At 49.6% G+C, this 13,461-nt stretch overlaps 1 protein-coding gene across 1 annotated transcript in view; it reads left to right on the top strand.

The window, feature by feature from the left end:
- The window catches only part of BCL2L15 (BCL2 like 15), a 64,691-nt gene extending 52,358 nt beyond the window's left edge, over positions 1–12,333 (top strand). Inside the window, exons 3-4 of the mRNA XM_085609942.1 lie at positions 9,331–9,552; positions 12,160–12,333. Of these exons, the coding sequence (XP_085466068.1) occupies positions 9,331–9,552; positions 12,160–12,177 (240 nt within the window). The 3' untranslated portion in view covers positions 12,178–12,333. The remainder of the gene's footprint in view (positions 1–9,330; positions 9,553–12,159) is intronic.
- The last annotated feature ends 1,128 nt before the right edge of the window (positions 12,334–13,461 follow it).

The raw sequence follows: 13,461 nt of genomic DNA, 5'->3' as shown, positions 1-13,461 counted from the left end.
GTGTGCCCAACATGTGTGCACAGATCAATTTCAGGGGTGCAACAGGGTGTCATTTTGACACCCTTGCACCCTTGAAATTGCATGCGCAATTTGCGAGTACCTATTGTTACTCGCAAATTGCGCAGGCAATCTCGAATTCCAGGCCCATAGCAATGAATGGGAAGGCATTCCTTAATTGCGACTTGCAATTTGCGAGTCGCAATTAAGTAATGTTTTGAAATCACTCATTTTATAGCGATTCCTACATGCGTAGGCTTATGCAATTCCTTAATTGCGATTCCTCAATAATCGCAATTGAGGAATCGCAAAAGCCTACATTGATGCATGTGCCTGTTGGTCTTTTAAGTATAGCGAATTTGCAACGCGCCTTTGTCTATAACCGAGCTACACATAGCAGTGCTGAAGGGGCATTTAATTTTAATAACTATTTTGTCTTTGCATAGAAACCCCCAGTACGTGAAAAGGAAACTGATTAACAATTGAACATGCCCGTCTTTCATCTCATTCTCAGCAGATGTCACTCTCTGTTCAATAAAATACAGCTTCTTAAAAAGCAACTTTCCTACATAGACTTTCATTATCTCACCCTCTTTGCGGAACTGAACCACTTGCAAGAATACTTTGCTGCAGTCACTTTAAGAGGTTTACCCTCTTACTCATCAGACCTCACGTGTACTCAAGGGAGAACTGCTTGGCAGCGATCTCAAGATGAGAACATATTTTAAACCCTTCGGCCTTTTTAGTTGAGGGTCACCTAATTTACCACCCACCTAAAATGCAGGAAAAATAATGAAAAAATAAAATCAAGGGTAGGTGACAAGGAGGGTAAATACCCATGTTACAGACTTTCTGTGTACATTCCTGGTTTAAGTGCAATTAATAAAAACGTGTGTGAAGAACTGGAATTTTCCCAGGATATGGCGGTTAAAATATTATAAGTGGAACTGTTCCCTCCAAACCGTTTCACGTTGGCTTTTTCCAAGCCGTAGGAATTAAATAGGGCAAGAAGTCCACTCCTACTTCTGTTTCATATCAGGTGTTGAAGAATGGCAGATTGCCGCAATTTGAGCTTGAGGGATTTTCAGGACACGAGTGGGCACTGGTGTGTTAAATATGCCCCCTATGTACTGACTGCAGAGTCCCCGGTCACCTACCTGCCCCTGTGCCGCCGCTGAGCGTGGAAATCTGGCAGTCATTCCCGCTACAGCATCGCGGGAATGGGTCTGCGGTTAAGGGTAGGCAAGCGCTGGCAGCACAGCTACTGCCCGTCTCCCTCTGCTGGGTTCTGCCTTCTGAAACCCGAGCCTGTTACGGCAGCAACCCCCGATAAACACTACGGAAGCCAGTGGGCGGACAGACTTGTTAAAAGCGAATGAGCTTTTTTGTGTCCTCCGGGGCAACCTCTTTGTTCACAGCTGGGGGCAGGCGCGCAGTTACACACCCTGCTTCAAGGTGATCATAGTCCAGCGAGAAGGCACGGACTGCGGGAGGGGAAGGCGCAGGAAGAAAATAGTGCTCACAGTATAAATCAAAAATACTGTGCAACACTGGAAGTAAAGGGGCCAGTAGCCATGGAAGGATACAAATGACGACATGCCTGTCATAAGGAGGGACTAACAAGCCTAAAATCAATCAGAAGGCAGCATTTAGGAACTAAGCCAATGAAAAAGATGTGCGGAGAGTGGGCGGAGGTTCCTTGGAGCTTCCACTCCATACTGCATACTGCATGCCTGGCAAAGCGAGCAGCGCATGCCGCTGCCGCTATAGGCTCGACCTAATTAGACCTTTATCTTCAGGAGCAGAATAACTGAAAACACAAAGCAAGAATACATTTTACATTTTACATAGCAACCTCATCAAGTAGCAATAACAAGGGTGTCATCGTCATGTTAAATGTAAGCAGCAATCATGTTAAAAAGTTGAAGTACAAACTTATACGCCACCAAAGACAAAAAGAGGCAAACCCCATAAATACTTGGAAATAAAATACATTTCTAATTGTAGTTTGCACCTTCCCCTTCTGTAGCAGTGTAAATTAAATGTGTTGTCGCGATCCACCACTGTCGTACTCATCTTAACTTATCCTAACTGTTGGCTTAAATGAGATTTGAACCTGTGATATTCAGGTCACCTGCAGAGCAGGGCCGGACAGGACTTCTATTCCACTGGGCATTTCCCCTGTGGGCTGGAGGTGAAGTCTTTGGAGGCTGGTTTTGAAAGCCCAGGGCCGCGACTGGTGCCTCCGTCACTTTCCCCAGCTCCCTGAGGTTAAATGCAGCAGGCACGGGGAGACTTCAAGAGAGAGAGGGGGAAGTACAGAGGAAACGATCATCGAGGGCGAAGAGAGAGACAACAGAAGGAGAAAGCGAGAACGGACGGATGGAAAGAGAAAGATTACACAAGGAGATGAGGGAAGGGGATGGTTTGAGCATTTTTGTCAAGGTGCCTTTTCATCCAGTTTGACACTTCCGCACAGTTCAACTAGTTTGACTATCTTAATAGGTACAGTGAATCTGCTGGCCAAATATACCTGCTGGTTAGACAGCACAATGGGTTGGTGTCCCTAGTGCAGAGGTGTGTGTATTCCCAAGCGTCAGTTTCTGATACTATTGCTGTGTCTGTTGCAATGCATTGTGGGCAATCTAGAGGTCAAAGGTCTGAATTCTATAAGTCTTCACAGCAGCTTCATGCATTGGTTGTGGAGATCCAGGTGCAACCCGATGGTCAATCAATCAATCAATCAATCAATCAATGACATTTATAGAGCGCACTACATACCCGTAGGGTCTCAAGGCGCTGGGGGTGGGGGGGGGGGGCGCCGCTACTGCTCGAACAGCCAGGTCTTCAGCTTCTTCCTGAAGGAGAGGTGGTCTTGGGTCAGGCGCAGGTCGGTCGGGAGGGAGTTCCAGGTCTTGGCGGCCAGGTAGGAGAAGGATCTTCCTCCTGTAGTCGCTCTTCGGATGCGGGGGACGGCGGCGAGGGCGTGGTTGGCTGATCGGAGGTGGCGTTTGGGAGCGTAGAAGTTGATTCGGCTGTTGAGGTAGCTCGGGCCTTGGTCGTGTAGGGCTTTGTGTGCGTGGGTGAGGAGGCGGAAGGTGATTCTTTTGTTGACGGGGAGCCAGTGAAGGTCTCTCAGATGTCCGGAGATGTGGCTGGTTCGTGGGATGTCGAGGATGAGTCTGGCTGAGGCGTTCTGGATCCGCTGGAGTCTCTTCTGGAGCTTGGCGGTGGTACCGGCGTAGAGGGCGTTGCCGTAGTCCAGTCGGCTAGTGACGAGGGCCTGGGTGACGGTCTTCCTGGTCTCGGTGGGGATCCACCAGAAGATCTTCCGTAGCATGCGTAGGATGTTGAAGCACGCCGAGGAGACGTTGTTGACTTGCCTGGTCATGGAGAGGGAGGAGTCCAAGATGAAGCCCAGGTTGCGTGCATGGTCTGTCGGTTTGGGTGCGGTGCCCAGGGTGGGAGGCCACCAGGAGTCGTCCCAGGCGGAGGGTGAAGAGCCCAGGATGAGGACCTCCGTCTTGTCCGAGTTCAGTTTCAGGCGGCTGGTCGTCATCCACTCGGCTACCTCTTTCATCCCTTCGTGCAGGTTAGCTCTGGCGGCGGCGGGGTCGTTGGTCAGGGAGAGGATCAGCTGGGTGTCGTCGGCGTAGGAGATTATGTTGAGGTTGTGTTGGCGTGCGATGGCCGCGAGGGGGCTCATGTAGACGTTGAAGAGGGTGGGGCTCAGTGAGGATCCTTGAGGGACGCCGCAGATGACTTCGGTGGCCTCTGACTTGTACGGTGGTAGGCGGACTCTCTGTGTTCTTCCGTCGAGGAAGGAGATGATCCATTCCAGCGCCTTGTCCAGGATTCCGACGTTGCTGAGGCGCTGTACTAGGGTGTGGTGGCAGACAGTGTCGAATGCCGCGGAGAGGTCTAGGAGGATGAGGGCCGCTGTTTCTCCGTTGTCCATCAGGGCTCGGATGTCATCGGTGGCGGCGATGAGGGCGGTCTCGGTGCTGTGATTGGCTCGGAAGCCGGACTGTGAGGGGTCGAGGGATCCATTCGTCTCGAGGAAGGCGGCCATCTGCTTGTTGACGGTCTTCTCGATGACTTTGGCAGGAAATGGGAGGAGCGAGATGGGGCGGTAATTCTTGACTTCGGTAGGGTCCGCAGTGGGTTTCTTGAGTAGAGCGCTGAGTTCGGCGTGCTTCCAGCTCTCAGGGAAGGTGGCGGTGTCGAAGGATGTGTTGATGATGTCTCGCAGGTGGGGTGCGATGACAGCGTCGGCCTTGTTGAAGACGTGGTGAGGGCAGGGGTCGGTCGGTGATCCGGAGTGGATGGAGTTCATCGTGCGGATGGTGTCTTCGGTGCTGATCGGGGTCCAGGCGTGGAGGGTGGTGGTGGGGGGTGGTTGTTCGGTCTTGGTGTGCGTTGGTTGGTTGTTGAAGCTGTTGTGTATGTCCGCGATCTTGTTGTGGAAGTATGAAGCGAGGGAGTTGCAGAGGTCTTGCGATGGGGTGATGTCGTTGTTTCCTGCGCTGGGGTTGGATAGCTCTTTCACGATGTTGAAGAGTTCCTTGCAGTTGTGTGCGTTGTTGTCCAGCCGGTCCTTGAATGCAGTTTTCTTGGCGGCGCGGATCAGCTGGTGGTGCTTCCGGGTGGCCAGCTTGAGGGTGGTCCTGTTGTCCGGTGTAGGTTCCCTTCTCCAGACTCTCGAGGGCTCGGCAGTTCTTCTTGGAGCTCTTGAGTTCGTCGGTGAACCACGGGGCTTTCTTGCTGCCGGGTCTGCTGGACGGGGTCCTCAGCGGGGCGAGTTCGTCCGCGCAGATGCTGATCCACTTCGTGAGGTTGTCGGCGGCCTGGCTGGGGTTTGCTGAGCTGGCAGGAGGGTGCTGGCTCAGGGAGGTGGCGAGCTGGTCTGCTGTGATCTTGTTCCAGCTTCTGCGGGCGGCCTGTTGCTGGTGGTGGTGGGTCGTCGTTCTCTTGAAGGTGAAGTGGACGCAGCTGTGGTCCGTCCATTGAAGCTCTGTGGCGTGGCTGAAGTCGATGTCTGTGCAGGAAGAGAAGACTGCGTCGAGTGTGTGTCCGGCGAGGTGGGTGGGGGTGGACACCAGCTGCTTGAGTCCAAGATTGGCGAGGTTGTCGAGCAGGGTGCTGGTGTTGCGGTCGTTGTTGTTCTCCAGGTGGAAGTTGAGGTCCCCCAGGAGGATGTAGTCAGCGGAGGGGAGGGCATGCGGGCTGACGAAGTCGGCGATGTCCTCGCTGAATTGGGTGCGTGGTCCCGGAGGTCGGTAGATCAGGGTGCCTCTGAGGGTGGTGTTCGGGTCGGTGTGGATCTGGAAATGCAGGTGTTCGGCGGTGGTCAGGGTGTTGTCGGTGCTGGTCGTGAGATGGATGGTGTTCCTGTGGATGATGGCGATGCCTCCTCCCATCTGGTTGGCGGTGCGGTCCCTCCGGACGATCTTGTAGCCCTCTGGGATAGCGATGGCGATGTCGGGAGCTGAAGAGGCGTTCATCCAGGTCTCTGTGAGGAAGGCAACGTCAGGGGCTGTGGCGTCTAGGAGGTTCCAGAGTTCGATGGCGTGTCTGTGGACGGAGCGGGTGTTGAGCAGGATGCACTTGAGGTGGGTGCTGCTGGTGTTCGACTTGGCGGGTGCTGGTGCGAGGCAGGTCCGGATGCAGGAGAATTTGCAGGCGTGGCAGCTGAAGGGTCCGTGGGTGCGTCGTGGTGTGGCTTGGTGGCATCCTGGGAGTCGGCCGGTGTTGAGTGCGATGAGGGTGGCGGCGGAGTACGTCAGGCGGGTTGGTCGGGGTCTTCGTGGGCCAGGGGTCCTGGTGCTGGTCGCGATCCGGTCGCGGACGGGCGCAGACGGGCTTACCTTTGGCGCGCCTTCGGCGCACAATCGGCGCACCCGCTGCGCGTCCGCACGGTCGCCATATAAGGCGAAGTGCGCGGGTGGGCGGAGCAGCTGGGAGGCGGGAGCGGGGAGGGTACAGAAGAGAAAGGGGCTGGGTAAATGGCGGTGGCGGGAAGCGGGGAGGGAGAGCGGAGGGTGGCGAGGTAGGCGGGCAAACAGGAAGGAAACTGTTACCACGGCACAATAATTACAGAAAAACAAGCACAAATGGAGGGCAAAAACAAATGGCGAAAACAGGCAGAAAAACGTTAACACGGCACAATGATTACAGAAAAACAAGCACAAATGGGGGGCAAAACAAATGGCGAAAACAAATGGGGAGAAACCAAGACGGCAGCGAGGCCGGCGGCGAGGCAGTTAGGCAAGGCAAAGGGGCACACGCAGCAGCTGGTGGCCGTGCGGCGCGGGGGTGTCCCACAAGTGGGTCACACTCACCTGTGTCGCACGGTCGCCATATAAGGCCAAGTGCGCGGGTGGGCGGAGCAGCTGGGAGGCGGGAGCGGGGAGGGTACAGAGGAGAAAGGGGCGGGGTAAATGGCGGTGGCGGGAAGCGGGGAGGGAGAGCGGAGGGTGGCGAGGTAGGCGGGCAAACAGGAAGGAAACTGTTACCACGGCACAATAATTACAGAAAAACAAGCACAAATGGATGGCAAAAACAAATGGCGAAAACAGGCAGAAAAACGTTAACACGGCACAATGATTACAGAAAAACAAGCACAAATGGGGGGCAAAACAAATGGCGAAAACAAATGGGGAGAAACCAAGACGGCAGCGAGGCCGGCGGCGAGGCAGTTAGGCAAGGCAAAGGGGCACACGCAGCAGCTGGTGGCCGTGCGGCGCGGGGGTGTCCCACAAGTGGGTCACACTCACCTGTGTCGCACGGTCGCCATATAAGGCCAAGTGCGCGGGTGGGCGGAGCAGCTGGGAGGCGGGAGCGGGGAGGGTACAGAGGAGAAAGGGGCGGGGTAAATGGCGGTGGCGGGAAGCGGGGAGGGAGAGCGGAGGGTGGCGAGGTAGGCGGGCAAACAGGAAGGAAACTGTTACCACGGCACAATAATTACAGAAAAACAAGCACAAATGGAGGGCAAAAACAAATGGCGAAAACAGGCAGAAAAACGTTAACACGGCACAATGATTACAGAAAAACAAGCACAAATGGGGGGCAAAACAAATGGCGAAAACAAATGGGGAGAAACCAAGACGGCAGCGAGGCCGGCGGCGAGGCAGTAAGGCAAGGCAAAGGGGCACACGCAGCAGCTGGTGGCCGTGCGGCGCGGGGGTGTCCCACAAGTGGGTCACACTCACCTGTGTCGCACGGTCGCCATATAAGGCCAAGTGCGCGGGTGGGCGGAGCAGCTGGGAGGCGGGAGCGGGGAGGGTACAGAGGAGAAAGGGGCGGGGTAAATGGCGGTGGCGGGAAGCGGGGAGGGAGAGCGGAGGGTGGCGAGGTAGGCGGGCAAACAGGAAGGAAACTGTTACCACGGCACAATAATTACAGAAAAACAAGCACAAATGGAGGGCAAAAACAAATGGCGAAAACAGGCAGAAAAACGTTAACACGGCACAATGATTACAGAAAAACAAGCACAAATGGGGGGCAAAACAAATGGCGAAAACAAATGGGGAGAAACCAAGACGGCAGCGAGGCCGGCGGCGAGGCAGTTAGGCAAGGCAAAGGGGCACACGCAGCAGCTGGTGGCCGTGCGGCGCGGGGGTGTCCCACATAAGTTTAAGTGCTGATATCATTGGTCAGCTGTTTATCCACATGATGCAAAAACCTGCATAAACAAACATTTGCAATGCAATAGGTCTCGCATTTACGAGAGTTTGAGCTATTGACATTGTAAATGACAATGCCTTTTATTTATGTGTTGTTTCTAAAAAAGATAGATAAAAGGGATTGTCATTTACAATGCCGATAGCTTAAACTCTCGCAAATGGGATGCCTATTGCATTGAAACGCGTTCAGCGCCCGTGCTATAACATTTTTTAAAAAGCATTAGGAGAGAGCGTGTCCTGCCTGCAACAGCAAGCAGGACAAAGCAATTTGAGAAAATAGTGCTTGGAGGCTGTAATGAAAGGCTACTGAGTAACAACACACGAAGCAGGGGTTGTCGCAATGGGAGATTACAAATGAGACAAGGTAGTACTAAGGAGGGACTACTAAGCGTATTGACCAATGAACAACCAAAGTTTACAGTGGACAATGACACAAGCCAATGAAAAATATGGGTGGAGTGGGCGGAGCTTCAAGTCCCTACGTGAATATAACATGCCTCGTAGAGCCGCGCAGGGGTGCCCAGGCCCGACCTAAAAATACAGGCCACGTATTGGAGGCTGTGCACAGAATGAGCACTGCTGTATTTGGTGATAATGAACACCTTTTATTAAATTGCAGGAACAATTAAGTGCCAATTTTGTATGATTTGCCTACTCTTTCTTGGTGACATGAATTATCTCTGTCTATAATGTATTACATATTTTTCCGTTCAGGAACAATGTTTTTTTGCTTTCTTGCTAGGAAGGCAGAATACAGCGCCTCTTCACAAATTCTACTGTTGTTGATTCTACACACATTTTATCTTATGTCGAACATTAATTACGTTCTATAGTGCTAGAGAACGTGTATGACTTTTATGTCTAGGCTCATGGCTTAGCTGACTTGTACATTTAGACATTCAGCTGGTCTCTGGTACCTGGCATTAGTCAGACCTCCTCTCTGCCAGGGAATCTCACTCCTCTGATGAACACCAAATGACTTTAGTGCTTGTCCTCTGATGAGTGATCACTCCCATAAAAGTTAAAAAGCCATATACTCCCCCGTCTACCCTGCCTGGATTTCTTTTGCTGAGGTCTGGACAGGAAGAAATTCATGTTGGGATTTGTCCGAAGATCGATCTTTTGCATCTGGCTACAGACAGCTTTAGCTGCCTGTTGGCAAGCTAATCAATGCCACACTACAGACCCACAGGATATTGCAGATCTGGACATTGGTTAATTTTCCCCATTTTGTTGCAGGTAAAGCGCCTATATTTTCTGTGTACGATTTGGGATGAATGAAATTATAGTGCCCCATATGGCGCATTACAGGCACTGCAGGTGCGTTTGCATCGCCAAACGTTGCTTTGCTTGGCTGGTGATATGCACTGTGGAACCCAGTGCACTTAAATCCATGGTGGCTGGCCACAGAGCATCCTGCTTGCCTGTTTCCTCTTCTACAGCCCATTCATCAACCTCACATCTTTCAGGCCAGAGTGGCTGGAAATACCTGTTATTGAAATAAACATCAGTTTCTTGCATATAATTATGTTCAGCCATCAGAGAGGTTTTGAACATCAAATGTGTGTGTTCTGTAGCATACAACCCAGCCAGTGGAAACTGAAAAGGGATAGGAACTAAAAATAACTTTGTATCTTTCATTTTTCAGCTTGCACAACGTTTTTCCAATGTGGTGAATTCCCTTTCTTCTACATGGGTTGCTAGAAACCCTGAACTGACCACTGAGAAGGCTGTCCTTAAAGTTGCTGTTTCCCTGGCACTCTGTGTCTTCAAGATGGAGCCTGCGATGCAGGAGGTGATGCAGTCGACACTGACCGCTCTTCTTACGTCACCGTCACTGCTCACGTTCATCGAGCAACAAGGCGGATGGGTAAGTGAAGCGCATTCAAGAATTTGCGCTTTTCTTAATTTTTGTGTTGATCCATTTGGGAAATTAGGATTGAACAGAATTCTGGATTGACGTCTTGAGGGGGAGTGGGGTTCAAGCATATCAGACGTTTTAAAAATACTAACTGCTTAATTACCTACCTTACATGTTTACACCTCACTTCAACTGACGAGGCACCATATAGATAACAGATGTTGGGGCATATCATCAAGCTAGCGATAAAAAATTATCGCCGCTTTTGCGGCCGTTTTTGGCCGAAAAGCGCCTATAAATGTATTGCCTAATTAGCAAGGTCACGCTAACGCGTGAAACCTTGCATTAGCATCGGGATTCCTAACGCCCAGCTTTGCATCTCTAATGAGATGCAAAGTGGGCGTTCCTGACCTGACATGACAGGAGAACTGTCACTAAGCGACATTTCTCCTATCATCAAGCCCCACGCTATGAAGCATAGCGTCAGGAAAAGTAGCGATAACCCCTGTTATCGGTACTTACCGTACGCCTGCTTCAGGACTGACTTAGCCATGATATACGATGGAGGGTGGATATCATGGCTAAGTTTGTGAGTCCCTATCAAAAAGCCACATTTCGTGAGATTATCGCTGGGTTTCCAGCGATAATCTCACGTTAGCCTGTTAGCGCTAGGATTTTTATCGCTTTTGAGATAAGCGTTGCTAATAGCACGCTATCTCAGCGATAAAAATGCACGCTAGCCGGCGATAATTATCCTAGCGCTAAGTGCGCTTAGTGACAATTATTGCCGGTTGTTGCTGAGATGCCCCTTGGAGAGTACTCCTTTGTTTGTAGCTTCAGGACAACATGGATCCATTTTTACCTATCCTTCCAAAATCTTATTGCAATACTGACCTTTTTTAGAAAGTTTATTAACTGTGCTCCCTGGTACCTTCACTTCTTTTTAGTGGTCTTTTATGTGTAAGGGACAGTGAAAGAAGTGTTCTCTCGTGTACACTCTGCCAATTGAGGGATTCTTGAAATAGTTTTCTCTCTTTCTACAAATCACTCATCCTCCTTGAAATAAGTTTAAAAAAAATAAAGAAAATGAATTCTAGATTCGAAACTAGCTTTTGATTTAATGGATGTAAGTTGATAAACGTGCCAGGCACTGACCGACTGGAGCAGTGATTCCCAAACTTTTTAGAACCATCGGCCAGGTTTTAGAGCCACAAACCTTCGCGATGCGCCTAGCTTTAATGGACATATGGTGGGGGACTTTTTTTTATGTGGCGAAAGCATTGTATGGTGACGTACTGTCATTTACAAACATCACTTTTCACATTGAAATAGCCACTAAATTTTCACAAACAAACCGTTTTAATGATCAAACTGTATTGCACACAAATAATAATTTGTGGAAATCGGTTTTCAATGAGTGTCATTTGTTTATCACCAAATAAAATGTCTTGATTTGTTTTGATCTTAATAAAATCTTTGTTTCCATCACACGTCAGAATTTCAAAAAAGTATGCTTTATTTTGGCTTTTCTAACTGCTGAAAGTGTTCAGTTCATTTACATGTATTTATAATTACACATGTCGTGTGTCAGAAATAAATTCTAGCCTGCAGCCCTTTCATTCACAGGCTGCGAGGTTTTAACATCATTAACTATATGTTTCTTTCTCTGACTGCAAAGTGGGAAGAGTTTGTAAACATCAATCCCCATGTCAAAAAGATAAGCAGCAATTTGTCAGAAGACATTGCCTGACATTGGACCTTTGTCTTTGAAGCACAGAAAATGTGACAAGCTAAATACAGAATTTAAGGACATCTTTACTTATTGTTGGGACTTTCACAACCCACCAAAAACCCTCTCTCATCTCGACTGCAGTTTGGGATACACGGGCTAGAGCCAGGTCCAAAGGCAAACGAGCCTCATTCAAGGTGGAATGAAGGTCGAAACACGTTACAGATGCATCAGATGGTTTAGGGCTATAATCAATTGTACTTCACAGATGCCCTACAATTAAAACTCCAGGGCTATAGGTGGTGAATAGAAAGCATTGATAAATATATTCCTTTCTGATATTTGTTGAGTGGGTGAGAGGCTCCAACCCTCCCTTAGTGTGGGCAGCAGGAGGTTGCCGTAGATCTTCGGGGCTTCTCGGTGTATTCGCGGGGCGGGGAATGGCGCATCTGCTTGCTTGACTTTGGCTCTTACGACGCTTTAGGTATTCATAACGCATTGGCCTGGATCACAGAAGCTGGTCACCGTGAGCTCAGACTCAGGTTTTGTGGGTCATCGTCCAGCAACTTGAAGGTTAGGTCACGCCCCCACCCCGTCTTTCCTGAGTAACACGTTCTAATTTACAGTCACTTGTTTCCACACTTGTGATTGAAGAAACACTATCCTCCTGGGCTCTTGCAACGTTAGTTCACCCTACATTTGGGATTAGTTTGTAGTTTATTTGTGGTTTACTTTTATTTTTGGGCCTGATTAAGCTTCTCGTTATTGTCCACAACCATTCGTAAGTCTAACAATAATCCGCCAACATACATTTCTGTCTTGCACGGGAAATATAGGTATGTTTTCCATTTCCTTTAAACAATAATTTCTGTTTGTTTATGTTTTAGATGCATGTCGAAATATGAAGACGATGGAATTCAGAAAAGCTGAATTATGAATCCAAATCAAACCAGCAAATTATTTCTGTAAATAACGCCTGGATAAACGACGTGATGTTTGGCGAACTGCACCTCCACTGCCATTTCTCTTTCCTAGTGTACAGAATAAATTATTTAAATTTTGTTTTGTTTATGCCTCCTTTCTTCTCAAATCTGTCAATGGCGCAGCAGTCCTGGTGTTATGCATGTGAAGAAGGCACACTGTATCTCTTCCAGCGTGCACCCTGACATCTACCGCTACAAACAAATGCTTGCTTGCTATTGGTCAGTCCTCCCTCTTCACCCCTCCTTTTTGTCTTTTGTTTACTTCCACATAGACCGCCCAACTACTGGTCTCCTTACGCCAACTACTGGTCTCCTTACGCTTTCTGTTTCTGGGCTCGTTTTAGGGAACTCTTTTATTAATTCTTTGTTTCCTGCTCGCTCTCTGGTGCGTGTTCCGCTTCAGACCCGTGCATTCCCCTCCCCCCGCCACCTCCCACACTTTGTTGCTTTGACGCCTGTCCCCGTGCAGTGCCGTCCTCCAACCACCACTTCACGCCAGTAGTTGCAACATAGGATGTTAATGGGTAACTCATGTCACATGATGACTACTTGAAAAAGTTTAACATTCCATTTTGTAAACCACTTTCACAGCTGAGTGGACAAGGCTAGTTTTTAGACAGTTTTCATGTGAAATGGAGCTTGTTTTATCTTGGTAACTGGCAGCTCCGAAGACAGGGCCGGCTTTAGCACCGGTGGCGCCCTGTGCGACAATGTCAGTTGGCGCCCCCCCAATGACCACCTCCGCCACAGATTCCCTCTCTACCACCATTTGACAGCGCCCCTCAAGTCTCCATAACCACTGTCTCTTAGATTAATTTGGTTTTATAGCAGCACTCATACCAGTGTAAGATGTTAGAACACTTCACATCACACACACTTTGCACAGAGACAATCATACATGCGTAAATCAGTATATAGGAAATGTTACTTAAGATAGGCCCACAAGGAGTAGGAGGCCCATGTCATCCATACTGGTAGACAGAATAGTTTAAGAGTCCTTGGACTGTAAAAACACAAATTCAGAAGGTAAAATGTAACACCATTGTTAGGGGTTTTCTATAATAATAAGATGGCTGAAGATGGCCGGGACAAGGTACGCAGCATCAGGTCTTTTAAAATGATGCACATGGCGCCCCACCCCAAGTCAGCACCAGGTGCGTCCGCACCGATCGCACCGCCCTCGATCCGGCCTCTTTACCTCGCAGC

This window comes from Triturus cristatus, chromosome 1_1, assembly GCF_964204655.1.
Source record: "Triturus cristatus chromosome 1_1, aTriCri1.1, whole genome shotgun sequence".
In the NCBI taxonomy this organism is placed as follows: Eukaryota; Metazoa; Chordata; class Amphibia; order Caudata; family Salamandridae; genus Triturus; species Triturus cristatus.
Note: the sequence above shows the minus strand (reverse complement) of the source record. Positions and strands in the feature narration are given on the sequence as shown.